Source organism: Phyllopteryx taeniolatus, chromosome 11, assembly GCF_024500385.1.
Source record: "Phyllopteryx taeniolatus isolate TA_2022b chromosome 11, UOR_Ptae_1.2, whole genome shotgun sequence".
Classification (NCBI taxonomy): domain Eukaryota; kingdom Metazoa; phylum Chordata; class Actinopteri; order Syngnathiformes; family Syngnathidae; genus Phyllopteryx; species Phyllopteryx taeniolatus.
In genome coordinates, this window is record NC_084512.1 from 19,647,068 (window position 1) to 19,662,014 (window position 14,947).

At 42.7% G+C, this 14,947-nt stretch overlaps 1 protein-coding gene across 8 annotated transcripts in view; it reads right to left on the bottom strand.

Moving 5' to 3' along the window:
* Window positions 1–14,947, bottom strand: part of akt3a (v-akt murine thymoma viral oncogene homolog 3a) — an 86,917-nt gene that overhangs the window by 69,204 nt on the left and 2,766 nt on the right. For all 8 annotated transcript variants that reach the window (XM_061791105.1, XM_061791107.1, XM_061791106.1 and 5 more), the window contains exon 2: window positions 10,886–11,250. In XM_061791105.1, the coding sequence (XP_061647089.1) occupies window positions 10,886–10,931 (46 nt within the window). In that variant the 5' untranslated portion in view covers window positions 10,932–11,250. The remainder of the gene's footprint in view (window positions 1–10,885; window positions 11,251–14,947) is intronic.

The window sequence follows — 14,947 nt, forward strand, 5'->3', positions numbered from 1 at the left end:
AAATCATTTCCGTCAACATCCATGATTATTGCCGAAATCTGTCCCAAAATTTCAAATTGTCATATTTAATAAAGAATAATGTTGAGATATTGCAAGAATTTGTTTGTTACCAAATCCCTCTTTACAGTGACTTGAACAATAGTTGAACAAACTATTATCTTGACCTTTGTTTTCAAAACTAGTTATTCATCAATTTGTTGTGTATATGTAATAACATGATGAGGCGATGAAACATTTACAGTATTTGGTTTCACAGTCATAACGGCCCTCTAAGGGAGACCCGAACCACAATGTGGCCCGTGACAAAAATGAGTTTGACACCCCTGGGTTAGGCTAAGAAATACAGTAGACTTAACACATAAGCAATAGTCCTGCTTTTTCATAGGTGACCAGTCGGAAACTACAGGGGGTCCTTGGTTTACAGAGCGCTATAAACTTGTTTTCGTAGCGGCGTAAGTATACGTCTTCACGCAGTACAAGCAGGCAAGTTTAATTACTGGCGTACTGACCGCCATTATCAAAAGTTTACATTTTCAGCCTCCAAAATGACAGTCAGCCATCTGAACACTTTCAAAAAAAGATGATTATGATGATGGTGGTGGTGGTGGTGTTCCTCTTGCTGCCTTATCTCCAGGCCATCTCCTGCCTGGTGTGTGTGATGACGCCGATGGATGCAACTGTATCCTCGGTGACCGCGGCTGACTGTGACCCTGGCGATGTCGCATTTTCCGACTGAAAGTAAAGTCGCCAGCCGGGGCGGAAATGAACTTCAGCATCAGACTTCGCAATTGGGCCTAAGTAGCCTTGTAACGGCGGCACGGTGGCCGACTGGTTAGAGCGTCAGCCTCACAGTTCTGAGGTGCGGGGTTCAATCCCCGTCCCCGCCTGTGTGGAGTTTGCATGTTCTCCCCGTGCCTGCGTGGGTTTTCTCCGGGCACTCCGGTTTCCTCCCACATCCCAAAAACATGCATTAATTGGAGACTCTAAATTGCCCGTAGGCATGACTGTGAGTGCGAATGGTTGTTTGTTTCAATGTTCCCTGTGATTGGCTGGCAACCAGTTCAGGGTGTACCCCGCCTCCTGCCCGATGACAGCTGGGATAGGCTCCAGCACGCCCGCGACCCTAGTGAGGAGAAGCGGCTCAGATAATGGATGGATGGATAGCCTTGTAACTTGTGTTGGCGGTGACCAGGGGCGACATATTCGCTGCGTCCTTTACGAGCGGGACCTGTGGCTTGTCTACGTCCTTCAGACTTTACAGCGTCTATCCATCCGTTTTCTATACTGCTTATCCTCATTAGGGTCGCGGAGGTGCTGGCATCTATCACTCAAAGTGCCTTTTAAATCATCTGGCCTTTATTTCTCCAATGAGAACTGGATTCTGCGCATTGGTTATTTTACCTTGAAAGCGCTGATTTATTCCATATGCACAGCCCTTTCTTTCAGGGAGATAAAAAAGTGATACAGCGCACTCTGCTTTAATGAAGAGAGGAAGGAAGTATTCAGCGGTGCGTTGAGAGGGGGGCTCTGAAAGGCTCGGTCATCTGAGGACACAGTGTACTGTACTCTGCCGAGGTGATGTTCCTCGCCACTTCCTTTGTTTCCGGGGGGATTTTATGTGATGGATGGGGACTTTTTACACAACCTTCCATTAAAAAAAAGACACTTGATCATCAAGTAATGTCATTTTCAGAATATTAATGCCATATTCTACAAATCCTATTCTATTGGCGTAGTAAAAGGGGATATGTCTAATATGCTTGGTTGCGATAAGAGGAAGGAACAGTGACATTAATGCAATAGGACAGACGTTAGTTACATGACAGGTTGACGCAACATATTTACATGAATGCTTGGTGAAACCCCTGTTTAAAACTCGTCAACATGTACATTCAGATAACAAGGATACCCCATGTGTCAAAGCAAATCATCACAGACGTTTTGTACATTGAACAGGAAACACTTGGTTTAAGTCAATTAGGTTTTTGCAACAAAAGCCATTAGTCTCACTACACAACGTCAACTAAAATTAATGTTATTCATAGAGCACTTTTAAAAAAAACTACCATAGCTGAAACAAAGTACACACATGAAATTGACCTCATCACTGGTGACACAAAAGTTTAATCAAGCCTCCACAACTACTACTTGATCCAAGTGTCAAGATAGTCAATCAATTATGGTGAAATAGAGGACACAGAAAATGTAGACTCTTGTTAAAAGGAGTTTAAAGGAGAAGCACTTTGAAACAGTAATCCATGCCTTCATCACATCTCAACTGGATTACTGAAATGCACTTTACTTTGGAGTCAGCCAGTCCTCCCTCAAACATCTCCAGTTGGTTCAAAATGCTACCGCTTACCTCTTAATTGGAACACGTAAGAGGGAACAGACAACTCCTACTCTGGCCTCTCTCCACTGCCCGGTGTCCCAGGCCAGCTGACCAGCTGTTCCCATAGGTAACTCTACTGAAGTCTAAACGGAAGCTTAGAAGGGATAGGGCTTTTTCCGTCACTAGTCCCAAACTATGGAATGACATCCCAGTGCACATTAGACAAGCTCCATTTATAAAACTCCCCTTAAAACCCATTTTTAGTCCTTGGCGTTCTACACAGCATGATACTTTAACCCTTATTTTAGGGTCTTATTTGTTTTTATTCTTTTAACTTTGTCACTATTTTATTATTTTTCAATTATGTTATGTTCAATTGCCTTATGTTTATGTCATTTGTTTGTTTACGTACAGCACTTTGTTTAACCTGTGGTTGTTTTTAAGGTGTTCTATAAATAATATTGAGTTAAGAAAAGTGGAGTTTTCCCTGAGATCCAGGAAAGAGGCTTAAGGGCACACCTGATTCAAAAAGTACATTGCTTTTCTGGTAGCATTTTTAGCATTGGCATCACCGAACTTTTTGCATTTTTCTTTTATGATGCTTTTCCAGGTTTTAACCACAGCCTCTTTCTGGTTTTTTTTGTTGTTTTTTTTCAGGAAAGAAACTTTTTAGTCTGCTGTTTAGCAGGTAAAATGCAAGCTCTGCAGTGGTGTCAAACTCAATCACACAGCGGGCCAAAACTCAAAGCATTCTTGAACAGAATAAGCATTTATTGAACAGAAAAAAAACTTCTTTGAACGTAAATGTTAATCGAAATAGATATACATACAGATAGATACAATATTATTCCAAAATAAATGTAAAATTCAAATAACTTGAAATGTTGCTCGGGATAAAATATATGCCAAAATGATACAAATTCAAAACATGAACAGGCTTCAGGGGAAAAAATTTAAATATAAAGAATGAATTTGCTTAATAACAATTCATCCATCCATCCATCAATTTTCCATACCGCTAAACTTCACTAGGGTCACGGGCATGCTGCCTATCCCAGCTGAATCTGGGCGAGAGGTGGGGTACACCCTGAACTGGTCGCCAGCCAATTGCAGGGCACATACAGACAAACAACCATCCGCACTCACATTCACACCTACGGGCAATTTAGAGCCTTCAATTAACTTACCATGCATGTTTTTGGGATGTGGGAGGAAACCGGCGTACCCAGAATAAAAAATCCACGCAGGCACGGGAAGAACATGCAAAACCCACACAGGCGAGGCCGTATTTGAACCCGGGTCATCAGAACTATGAGGCAGATGTGCTAACCAGTCGTCTACCCTGCCGCCCCACAATAATAATAATACTATTGTAAATCAAAACTTTTAAGTTTCAGAACTGGATATGTGACATAAGCTATATGGTAAGGTTCTGTACTTGAGATACAGGTATTTTAATGTATGCTGTTAACTTTAATCACAGGAACAGCTGCGCACACAGATAGAGTGTGTGTTAAAGCTACATAGCATTCGAGCAGCATGAAGACAGAGCTACGGAATGATCACAGGTAGCCTATTGTTCGGTAAGGAAGCTGTCGTGCTGCAATACGGGATTTGTAGTTTGTGTGCCATCAGCCCTTCACAATGCGGTTGCGCCATTAAAAAAGATATTGTGGAGTGTTGGGGAATCGGAGGAGGAGGTGTTTCCCGGCATGCTTTGTCATAGTCACAATTATCACATACTGTGGTATCATGCCTCTTTAATGTGTTCATTTGTACAGACATGGTTTCACCATGGATATGAAGAAGTAGATACAACCCTTTTGAGCTGCGTGCCTACGGCCACGCTAAGCTAGAAGAGTCGTAGTCGTAGCGCATTCCTTGTGTGTCGATGGCAAGAAAACCGAAAGACCAAGGATTCCGGTACATTGTGCTACCTACAGTTGCGTACAATGCCGTACAATTAAGACAAGGAAACTGCGATAACCTTTCACAGGTAAAAATATTTAGCTTTGCTTTTTTTCCGAATGTTGTGTATTGATAGCACATTCTTTCCCGTTGACAAAAAAGTAAGCGTCATGAAAATCGGTCAACAAATGAGCAAGTTAGGACTTAATTTCAATATCCATGCATTGCCGCTGATGGGAACGTCAACCTCCCCAACATGGCCGACACGTAGCCACGTCGGTTAGCCTGGCTGCTACAGCGTGATGGCGTATCTAGTCTTGGGTGTAACAGTTAAAAGTGTTGCTGTTTGTAGTTGTAGGCGGTGAATCTGTCAACCGGAGTTAAAGTTAGTACAATTAATGACAATCAGGTCTCTCGCAGCGTTAGCGAACCAACATGCGTGTTTGTGTCAAATATACAGTAGGTATCGCTGCGAAAAACAAACAAATGTTTACGGCTTTTTATGTGCACGTGCCAGTTCCACACTATTTATCAAATGGTTCTGAGGAATGAATATAATTGCATACTGGGCCAGATGTGGGCTGAGAGTTTGACACACTCTATAGCAGTGACTCTCAGAGTGTGGTACTAGTAAACTAGTGGTACTCAGGCTCTAGTGGTACACGAAACAATCACTTCCCAAGTGAAGTTCAATTGTATTCAACAGTACAATTTTCCTATATTTAGGCATACTTTAATGTTAAAACTGTGCATAATTTTACAATGACTTGCAATAATATTATTTTAATGAACATTTAGAACGGCGGCACGGTGGGCGACTGGTTAGAGCGTCAGCCTCACAGTTCTGAGGTGCGGGGTTCAATCCCCGTCCCCCCCCCCGTCCCCGCCTGTGTGGAGTTTGCATGTTCTCCCCGTGCCTGTGTGGGTTTTCTCCGGGCACTCCGGTTTCCTCCCACATCCCAAAATCATGCATTAATTGGAGACTCTAAATTGCCCGTAGGCATGACTGTGAGTGCGAATGGTTGTTAGTTTCTATGTGCCCTGCGATTGGCTGGCAACCAGTTCAGGGTGTACCCCGCCTCCTGCCCGATGACAGCTGGGATAGGCTCCAGCATGCCCGCGACCCTAGTGAGGAGAAGCGGCTCAGAAAATGGATGGATGGATGGATGGATGAACATTTAGAACTACTATGCTACTGTGTTCTAATCTTGGTCATGAAGGTGGTACTTGGAGCGCTCAGTATTTTTTCAAGTGGTACTTGGTGTAAGAGGTTTGAGTATAACCGCTCAACAGAATTTAAGTATGGAGATTGGCTTGGACACTAAAGTTTGGTGACGTCAGTGAGTTGCAGCCAAGGGATTGCAACTAAAAATGAAGTTTTATTCACTTTAATCTACATGAACTCTGTCTGTTCAACTACTTTGGCTCACCTAAAAAAAATTGGTGTTAAAAATACTAAAGTCTGTGTAGCGTATGAAATGTTGATCTTTCAAATTCACCTTTTGATGGCAAATCCAAATGTTTTCAGTCTACAGCAAAAATGAATAGATTGGCATCATTGCTCCAATACTTGTGCGGGAAGTGTATGAATGCACTTGTTTCAAATGTTCGATAAACACAATGATCTAAGTCACTTTAAAGTGACTGTAGACGGTCCAAAAATTGGCCATTTAGACCTGCAGCGTAAGTGGTATTTGGTGTTCTGTGCCGTACACAGTAAACTAACCCACCATCACAAAATGGATTTGTGTTGACTTGGCAAAAAAGCAGCTGCCTCGCAACAACGACAACCAGGGGGCTTGCTCGCCACTCAAGTGAGAAACGTCAAGTCACCAAGTCACCTCGGAATGTTTGCTAGAGTGACAGCAGTGAGCCACCACAGGAAAAATGTAGAGACCCGACTCAGACTACTGTCACAGCCACTGCCTGTCATGTATGCTGATGACTGGAGCTTAGAGTGCATCTGGGAGGCATTGGCATCATTCACTTTGTTTGGTAGGGCACGGAGCTACAACCAAAAATTACAACATGGTAAAATAACTTCAGCTGAGCTATAAAGGTGGGGGGAAAAAATAATTGAGCTACTTCAGTAACATTCATTCTTGGTTCAGATCAAATGAAGGCTTACTGGACAGCACCAAACTAGAAAAGAAACATAACATCGTTTCAGCATGTGAAAATGTATCAGTGCCCTCTAGATGGAATTTACAATAATGTCATTGTAAATCTCTGTAGGACATAAATAAAATGATGATTAAGGTGTGTGTGACCTGCAACTTTAACACTGTCTTTAGGAGGAAAAGCAGGGCACAAAATAGACGCATTGTAAATAGGTCCATTTTACGTTAATACATGTGTCAATATTGTCGCTGTCTGATGAAAACAAACGCCGATCATTACTTCTTTGTTTTAATAAACCAAGTGCCGAGAATCTTGGAATATGAACAGATGAGATACAATAAAAGGTTACATTTTTACTGAGTCTAGATGAGCCATTATACTATGAATTACACAGATTTTAATGTCCTTTAATGAAATCTTTGAAACCTTGCATAATGCACATTTTTGTTCACAATTTAAAACTGTTAACCGTTAAAGGTTCCAAGGTGTCTTTTTTTTTTTTTTTTTTTTTGCCTGAAATGATTCTGTTTTTGATGGGACAGTCCTGTCTAATGCAAATGAGCCACTACTAACACTACCCCCCACTCCTGCTGGGCCAATGCAAAGTAAGCCACAGTTGAAAATGGCAGCTCTTTGTCGAGCCGACCTGCCAAGTTACTAACTTAGAGAGTACTTTTCTAACCACTACAGTGACTATTTTAAAACAAAAAGTGACAAGCAACAAATCTAGACACTTTTTGAGTTGTCATCGGAGACTTCTGGAAGTAGTAGTAGAGTAGTTCACCTCTCTGCATCCAGAGTGCGAATGAACGGCTGGCCAATTTAACCATAGCAAGGCTTGAAATAAAGAAAATTCTTTGAGGAGCAGTTTTACTCATCATTACTTCATTTCAGGAACAACTTTCTAATTTTGAGGAGGAAGTTTTTGCAGGTTACCGGTAATTGCACAGGGGCCTCAAATCAAAGGTTTTATTAAACAATAAAAATACAACAATATAACGGAGGAGTTGAATGTAGGGCTGCAGGCATAAAATATTTAAGTACTACAATATCCTACTGAAAATTCTATCGAACAATCGAGTATTTGGATAAGCTAGTTGCTCGTTAAAGAGCAATTATGAATATAAAAGAGAAAACAAGACATTTTTAGTAACATACAACTAACTGGTGTTCTTTTTTTATATGATCAACAATTTTTATTTCTTAAATTCACATTGTGCGTAAAAGATAAGGGATTAATTTAAAAAAAACGTATAATATTTTTCTGTTATCCATTGATCTTGCTCTGTCTCAATATGTTATATATGTTTGAATGGGTTTGTATTGTTTAAAAGGTGTGCTTAAAGACCTTAAAAAAGCTCAATGCTGTAAATGCTATAAAAACATGCCTAGGGTGTATTTAAACAGAGTATTTCTACATAGCGGATTTTCACTTATCGTGGGGGGGGGGGGGGGGGTCTGTAACCTAACCCCAGTGCGATGGAGGGGGGATTACTGTATATCACAGTACTATATAACATAATATCACATAGCACTACATACGACAATGAACAGAAACCATAATTCTTTCAGCTCTGCTCTACACTACTTGCCGTCTTAAGAACACTTCCTCCCATTCTTACTCCCTTCAAAGCCAACAATGAGCATTATTTGAAAGAAGAAAGAACAGCGCCTTCCGCACAGTGGAAATGCGACTACAAGTAATCTTTGAAAGTACAAAAGGTTCACCGTGCAAGTTCGTAGGTGTCACTCCCGCTTTCAGTCTACATCATCTAATGACTAAGACTGCAGTCTTTGCTGTATCACGACCCGGACAGTGAGTCAGCACCCTGACCCTGTACCACACACACACACACACACACACACACACACACACACACACACAGGATTTAGCATATGATGCAGTCAAACATTCATATTCCTGACACGGAGAAACACCCCCTCAGCCCCACAACCTGGATCCCCTTCTCTCTCTCTCTTTCTCTCTTTCAGTCAAACACTGCATCGTGACTGGAGGCGATGTGTTCTTTTTAATATGCACAGACGACTGTCTGAGGATCACAGCGGCGCGCTGGCACACGCGGCAAAAGAGTGTGCACCCCCATTTGTGTGTACTGTCTGTGTGTGTCTATGTGAGGATCCAGCTCATGCGGTAAGAAGCACTTTGATGCCCAACAAATTCCCCCGCTGCGCAACAGGGCAGGCCTACATTACCCACAAGCCTGCTGTCTTGTTACGCGCGCTGTCACTTCCTGTGCAACAGTTTGTTTTACACATTCCAAGGGGCTCCCGTCACATAGCGGGAGGGTGACGCTCATGGAAATCCCCACATCACAACCACTGAAGCGACCACTCACTGAACTTGTCAAGTACCCCCTAAAGTGGCAGTTTGGAGTTTAACCAAAAACGTGTTCAGGAAGAATATGCGTTCTAAGTCAAATTATCATGCAAGATTTCAGCTCATTAAGTGTCTGAAGAATTAGGTAAGTGTGTTTTTCTTTTTCTTTCTTTCCTCTTTTATACAAACAACCATTGGCAATCATATTCACACCTATGGACAATTGAGGCCGGCCACACACCAAGCGACACAGCCGAACGACACTGAACTGTTGCGGGATTCTGCCACTAGTTAACATGAATGGCCAATCGTTGGAAACTAGAATCGCAGGTGAACGGCATCCCAAGATAGATGCAGATATTACAGGCAATCAAAAATGCTGTGTCGTATCACATCAGTTTTTACAACTAAAACAAGGGTTAGGGTGCTTCATATGCACATGTGACTAAAAAGCTAAGCCTTGTGAGTCACTATCGCTGTAATGCACTTGAGCTTTCACAACACAAATCCAGCCGGTTGCTGCCAAGCCGGACCAATTCAGTTTTTACAGTATATGGACAGGTATATATAATGTTTTACAATACAGTGGACCCACGCATTCTTGCCGTTCGGCACCCACGGATTCAGCTATTCACAGATTGTTTTCAATTTATTTATTTTAGGGGGGGAGAACCAGCCCCCGTTTTTTGTGGAAAATGGTGAAAGGCAGTATATCCCGTCTTATTCAAGAATTTTTTTAGGTTATTTATTTATTAGAATGCGGCGGCGTAGATGGTATTTAGAACCAAGGGGCACGCCGAGTATGTCATCACAGCATGTGACTAAAACGGACCAATCACGAGAAATGGTCTCCACGGCGTTCGACGGGCAGCAACAATTTTTGACGTGTGCGCGTCAAGCTATGCAGATAGGCTGCCCGGGGCAATTCGTCGGTCACGTGATGCAATGCGGGCGTTGTCGGCTGCGGGAGTATAAAGAGGCCTTTAATGGCAAAACAAGCATGCCATTTTTTTGTTGTCCCAAAAAGTGATTGTATTGGATATGCGAGGATACTTCCCAACCCCAGAGATATGTGTATCTGGCTGAAAAAGCAAAGCATTGAGAGTCTTTGTCGACAAAATGCATACATGCAGTCGATGAATGGAACCAACAGCCTTTCAAATATCTACTCTCATTTTTCTCTTTTTATTATCTATTACTACAGCAACCAAGGCAATCTGCTTTATCCTTGTCAATTGCATCATGTTTGTGGTTCAATAAAAAAATCTTAAAGTAGCATAGGGCTATGTGGCACTTCAAATGTTGTTTCCCAATAATGCAGGTTTTCTTTTACAGCAAGACGGTTTGTGCGAAGGTCAATCGCCTGGTGTGTGCATGGGAGTTTCTTTTTGCGACTGTCCAGTTCAGTCGCATTCGGCTGCATTGCTCAGTGTTCGAAGTCTTCAATCGACCTAACATGAATGTTTTTGGATTGTTGGAAGAAGCGTACCTGGGGAAAACCCACGCAAGCACTGGTGGTACATACAAACTCCCCACAGGAAGGCTGGAGCCCAAATATGAACCTGACATAGGACGTCAACTGTGTTCCACTTTGGAGGTTGTCAGAAAGGAGAAGTAGCATCTTTGCAACATGGCCTCCCTCCCTTCACTATACTCATTTCCCTTGTGTTTGTATTCAGTGAGGCTGTAAACAGGATGTGTTGTCACTGCCCACCCCCCCCTTCTACTACCACCACCATGCCCCCCCCCCCTTTACACCCCTCTCAACCTTGTGTCATATGACTCTTTTGTGACATTCAACATTACAGACTAGCTATGTCAATGAATCCCAACAGAACTAACTTGATGTCACAGTCTGTATGTGATGGCTGCCCCTGACAGATGCAGCAAGCAGTGTGACCGCAGGCTAACACTGCACACATACATAGACACACACACATACACATTCCCATACACACAAGCACATAAACAGCCAACCAAGCCCATAGTAATAAAGAGACGCAGCAAAAACACACAGGCACACACACAAGCTACTGTGAGCGGCAGACATCCATGTGCTCGCACGCTCCAATCACAAACCGGCACATGTGGCGGCACCGGCGAGGCCAGGCCAGGGAGGAGAGGAGGAAGAGAGATGACGATGATAAAGAGCAGAAAGAAGACGGGAGGTTAGTGGATGTACTCACCCCGTTTCTGAAGCCATCCCTCTCTGACGATGGTGACATCGCTCATGGTTCCTTCACGCAGAGTGTGTTGCCGCTACACGCCTGCTCCACAGAGCGCCGTGAAAGAGGAGGAGGAGGAGGAAGAGGGCGGCTCTCCCAGCCTCGCGTCACTCTCCCTCCCTTCCTTCCTTCCTTCCTTCACCGTTCACACAGTCAATGTCTTCGCGACACACCAAATACTCAGCGTGTGTGTGTGTGTTGTGGTGCCTCCTGTTGTGGCTTATCTCCCTCCCTCCCCGCTTCTTTTTCTTCTTCTTGTCCTCTGCCGCCGACGCCTCCCCTCCCGTTCTCTCTCCAGACCTTCCTCTCACCGGCAGTGACTCAGCCTGGAAGGAAATGAAATGAAGGGGGGGGGGGGGGAATGAAACAAAATTATTTATTTTTCATATCCTCTGCTATTCAATCACTTTAAAACTGGGAATTTGTGCTAATCATATGCCTAAAAAAAGTCACGCCATTAATGTCAGCAAGTTCACAGTTCAGCTCACCAAAGTGTACCAGTAACACCGACGGCAAAAGAGGAAAAAGGTGATGCAGACCATAAAACCGTGTGTCTCTTCCCTGGCTGTACAATAAAGATATGAGACGATAATAATGAGAGCACCAGAAAGTCAGCTTTGTGAAGTTCCGATGCCGAACAACTCACGATTTAATTACGAATGGACTACATGTTGGTCAATTGTCACCAAAGAAACTAGTGATGAAGTGAGACGTTGGCATGTGTGGTGGCTGCTCAGTACAATATAGCTATGAGACGATAATAATTAAAGCAGAAAAACTGCAGGAAGTTGGCTTTGTGACGTCCCAATGCGACAAAACTCCAGATTTCACTTCTGTACAGGCTACATGTTGGTCTCTTATCATCAGGGAAAGTGATGCAAAAATCAATGGTGAGCCAATAATAATAATTAAAGCAAAATAAAACTGGATAGTCACCGTCTTAAGTCCAGATGCGAGACCACAACCGATTTCACTGCCGAATATGCTACATGTTGGTCAATCATTGTCAAAGAAAGTGACAAAAGACATACGCGTGCCTGTCCTGGCTACTCCGTACAACATAACTATAGGAACGAAAAGTCAATAATAATAATTAAAGCACAAAGTTTCCAGAAAGTCAGCTTTGTGAAGTAACGATTCCAGATGACCAATTTCACTTCCAAATATGCTACCTTGGTCACTTGTCAAAGAAAATTAACAAAAGTGTCTCATCGTCCTCTGTCCTGGCAGCTCAGTACAAAATAGCTAAATGAACAATAACTCAACAATAATAATTAAAGTAAAGTACCCAAAAGTCAGCTTTATGAAGTCCTGATGTGAGACATCGATATCACTTCCGAATACGCCACATTGATCAGTCATCGGCAAAAAAAGTTACGAAAACTATGCTTATGAATCAGTCCTGATTGCTCAGTCCAACACTGCTCTGAGATGATGATAATTATAGCAGAAGAACAGCAGAAAGTCAGCTTTTAAGTCCCAATGTGAAACGACTTCTGATTTCACTTCTACATGGTAGTCACTCGAGCTCTTAACTCACTTATATAGCTTTAAAAAAAATCCCAACCCCCCCCCCCCTCAAAAAAAATACAATGTTTTGCCCACATACGAGGGAATTACTGCTCCTTTTCTTTCACTTCATACGAGCGCTGGCGTGTCTCAAGCTCGATCAAGAGTCAAATATTGGTTCACAACACAAAAATAACCAAACGACGGCTCGTGACTTGAAAAGCTCGTAAGTTGGGGTACACGTAGGTCAAGGTACCAATGTATTTCCTGTGAGGACATACTCGCCCTGCTCCTGTTCCATTTGCACAAATGACCGTATTTAAGTCTCTGGGCCAGACAGAACGTGACCTTGCTTGCCAGACAAATACTGGTTAGTTCATTCATCTTGCTCTAGCAGGCTGTGTTATTCCTGCATGTCGAATGATGCGTGGAGGATAATGTGTCTGCACGTGTGGGAGGTGGGTGAGCATCTCAGGATTGTGGGGTAGAGCATGCTATAAATAGCAGTAAAATGAAAACATAAAACACACAGTTACACTCTCTCTCTCTGCCCAAAATCTCTGCTTCGGCTCTCCCCCGCATTGCTGGCATGCTCACCTCAAATGCACCCCGCTACACTACACTGTATTACACAACAACAGCACCACGCCTCCGTCGCTTCAATTGGGGATTAGCAGTACGGCGGCTGAGCTAACACTTTGGGCTACCTAGCGGCGGTCGGAGTGAATCAGTATTCGGATCAGCTCGCGTCTGCACTGCCGCCGACACCGACTAGGGGAGGGATTGCAGCGTCATGGTTTAAGCAGGGAACACACACACACACACACACACACACACACACACACACAGCTTAGTGGGTAACAGGCTAATAAACCACATATAATAAAAATGTCTCCTTTCATTTTCTCGGCTTGCTAGAAGAAGATCATCAAGTCCAAACTGTGCTTTAGAGAGGGGCTAAAACAATTGACGATGACTGAGATGAAGAGCAAGGAGTTCCCCCTGTCACTAGGGCGGCAGTTGCCATGGTGATATCTACTGCCGGGATGCGCCAGCCATGCCAGGGGAAGCACATGCCAGGCGACATTTACAATGGAAATTCCACTCTCTGATCCCTTAAAGGGGACATATTATGGAAAATGTACTTTTTAATTGCTTTTATACAAATACAGTTATTCCCCCCGTTCACACATTTTTTTCTGTGGAACCTAATGCCCAAATGCCCTGCTGCTTTTAAGGCACAATCTTAGCGGAAGAGTTGCTAACAATAGCGACCAGCTAGTAGCCGGCTGGCTGGATTGCAAACCACAGCATTCTGAAAGATTCCAGTAAAGATCTGACAGGAAGGCAAGACTCCGCTGAAGAAAGCAGGATGCTAAATTTCTCATGATGATGCAGAAAAAGGTCTGGAAGTGAAGAGTTCTTTCCATGTTTTTAGAAAGTTCCACAAAGATGGCGGCCAATTGTCACATTGCTACTACTAATGCAGGTTGAATGGAGTAAGCCCCCCAAAAAACAAATAACTGAAAAAGGATGTGGTGAATGAACTTAACATACATGCTTTGGAATGTGGATGGAGCACATGCATGGAAAAAAACTCCCCACAGGAAGGTCAGAGCTGAGATATGAGCCCTGAACCTCAAAATTGTGAGGCAGACATGTTAACCAGTAGTCAGTGTTTGGAAGTTTATTAGGAAATGTAGTTGGTTACAATTTCAAGTTACCCTGTTTAAAACATAATAGTAGTGTAACTAGTTCAATTAATTTCTCAAAGTAATATACATAACTAATGACATTTGATTACATTTTGATTTTCTTAATTTTGAATGAATGCAACAACAGACCCTTGAACGTTTCCTCTAGAAAAGTGGATTAAAACCATAGATCATTATTTTGAAATTACCCACGTGTTCTTTACACAAATAATAAACTGATAATAAAAAAATGATGAAATGTAAATGCATAATAAAAAAATGTTTGTTGCATTATGTGTACACCATGTGCAAAAACCACCATACCATACCATGTTTACCTCATGACAGATCTGCACAATTTAGGCAATATCGCTTCATATGATAAAAAAACAAGTGAATGTTCCATTAAAAAAAGTCAAAAACTATAAAGTTGAAACTCTTCAAAAGTCAATGTACTAAAGTTTAGGTATGAGTCTAACCTTTTCAAAATCTCAGACAAGGTGGGCCTTCGAGGTCACATTTGAAAAAATACAGTAATATATCATATTTGAGATTGCAGCCGAGACCAAAGAGAGAGAAAAACACAAGCGTAGGCTTTAGGAGGAGGAAGTGATATGAAGAAAAAGAATTCCGTCACAGGCAGCACAGTGGACGACTGGTTAGAACATCTCCCTCACAGTTCTGAGGACCCTGGGTTCAAATTCGGCCTCGCCTGTGTGTAGTTTGCATGGTCTCCCTGTGCCTGCGTGGGTTTCCTCCCACATCCCAAAAACATGCATGGTAGGTTAACTGGAGACTCTAAATTGTCCGTAGGTGTGAG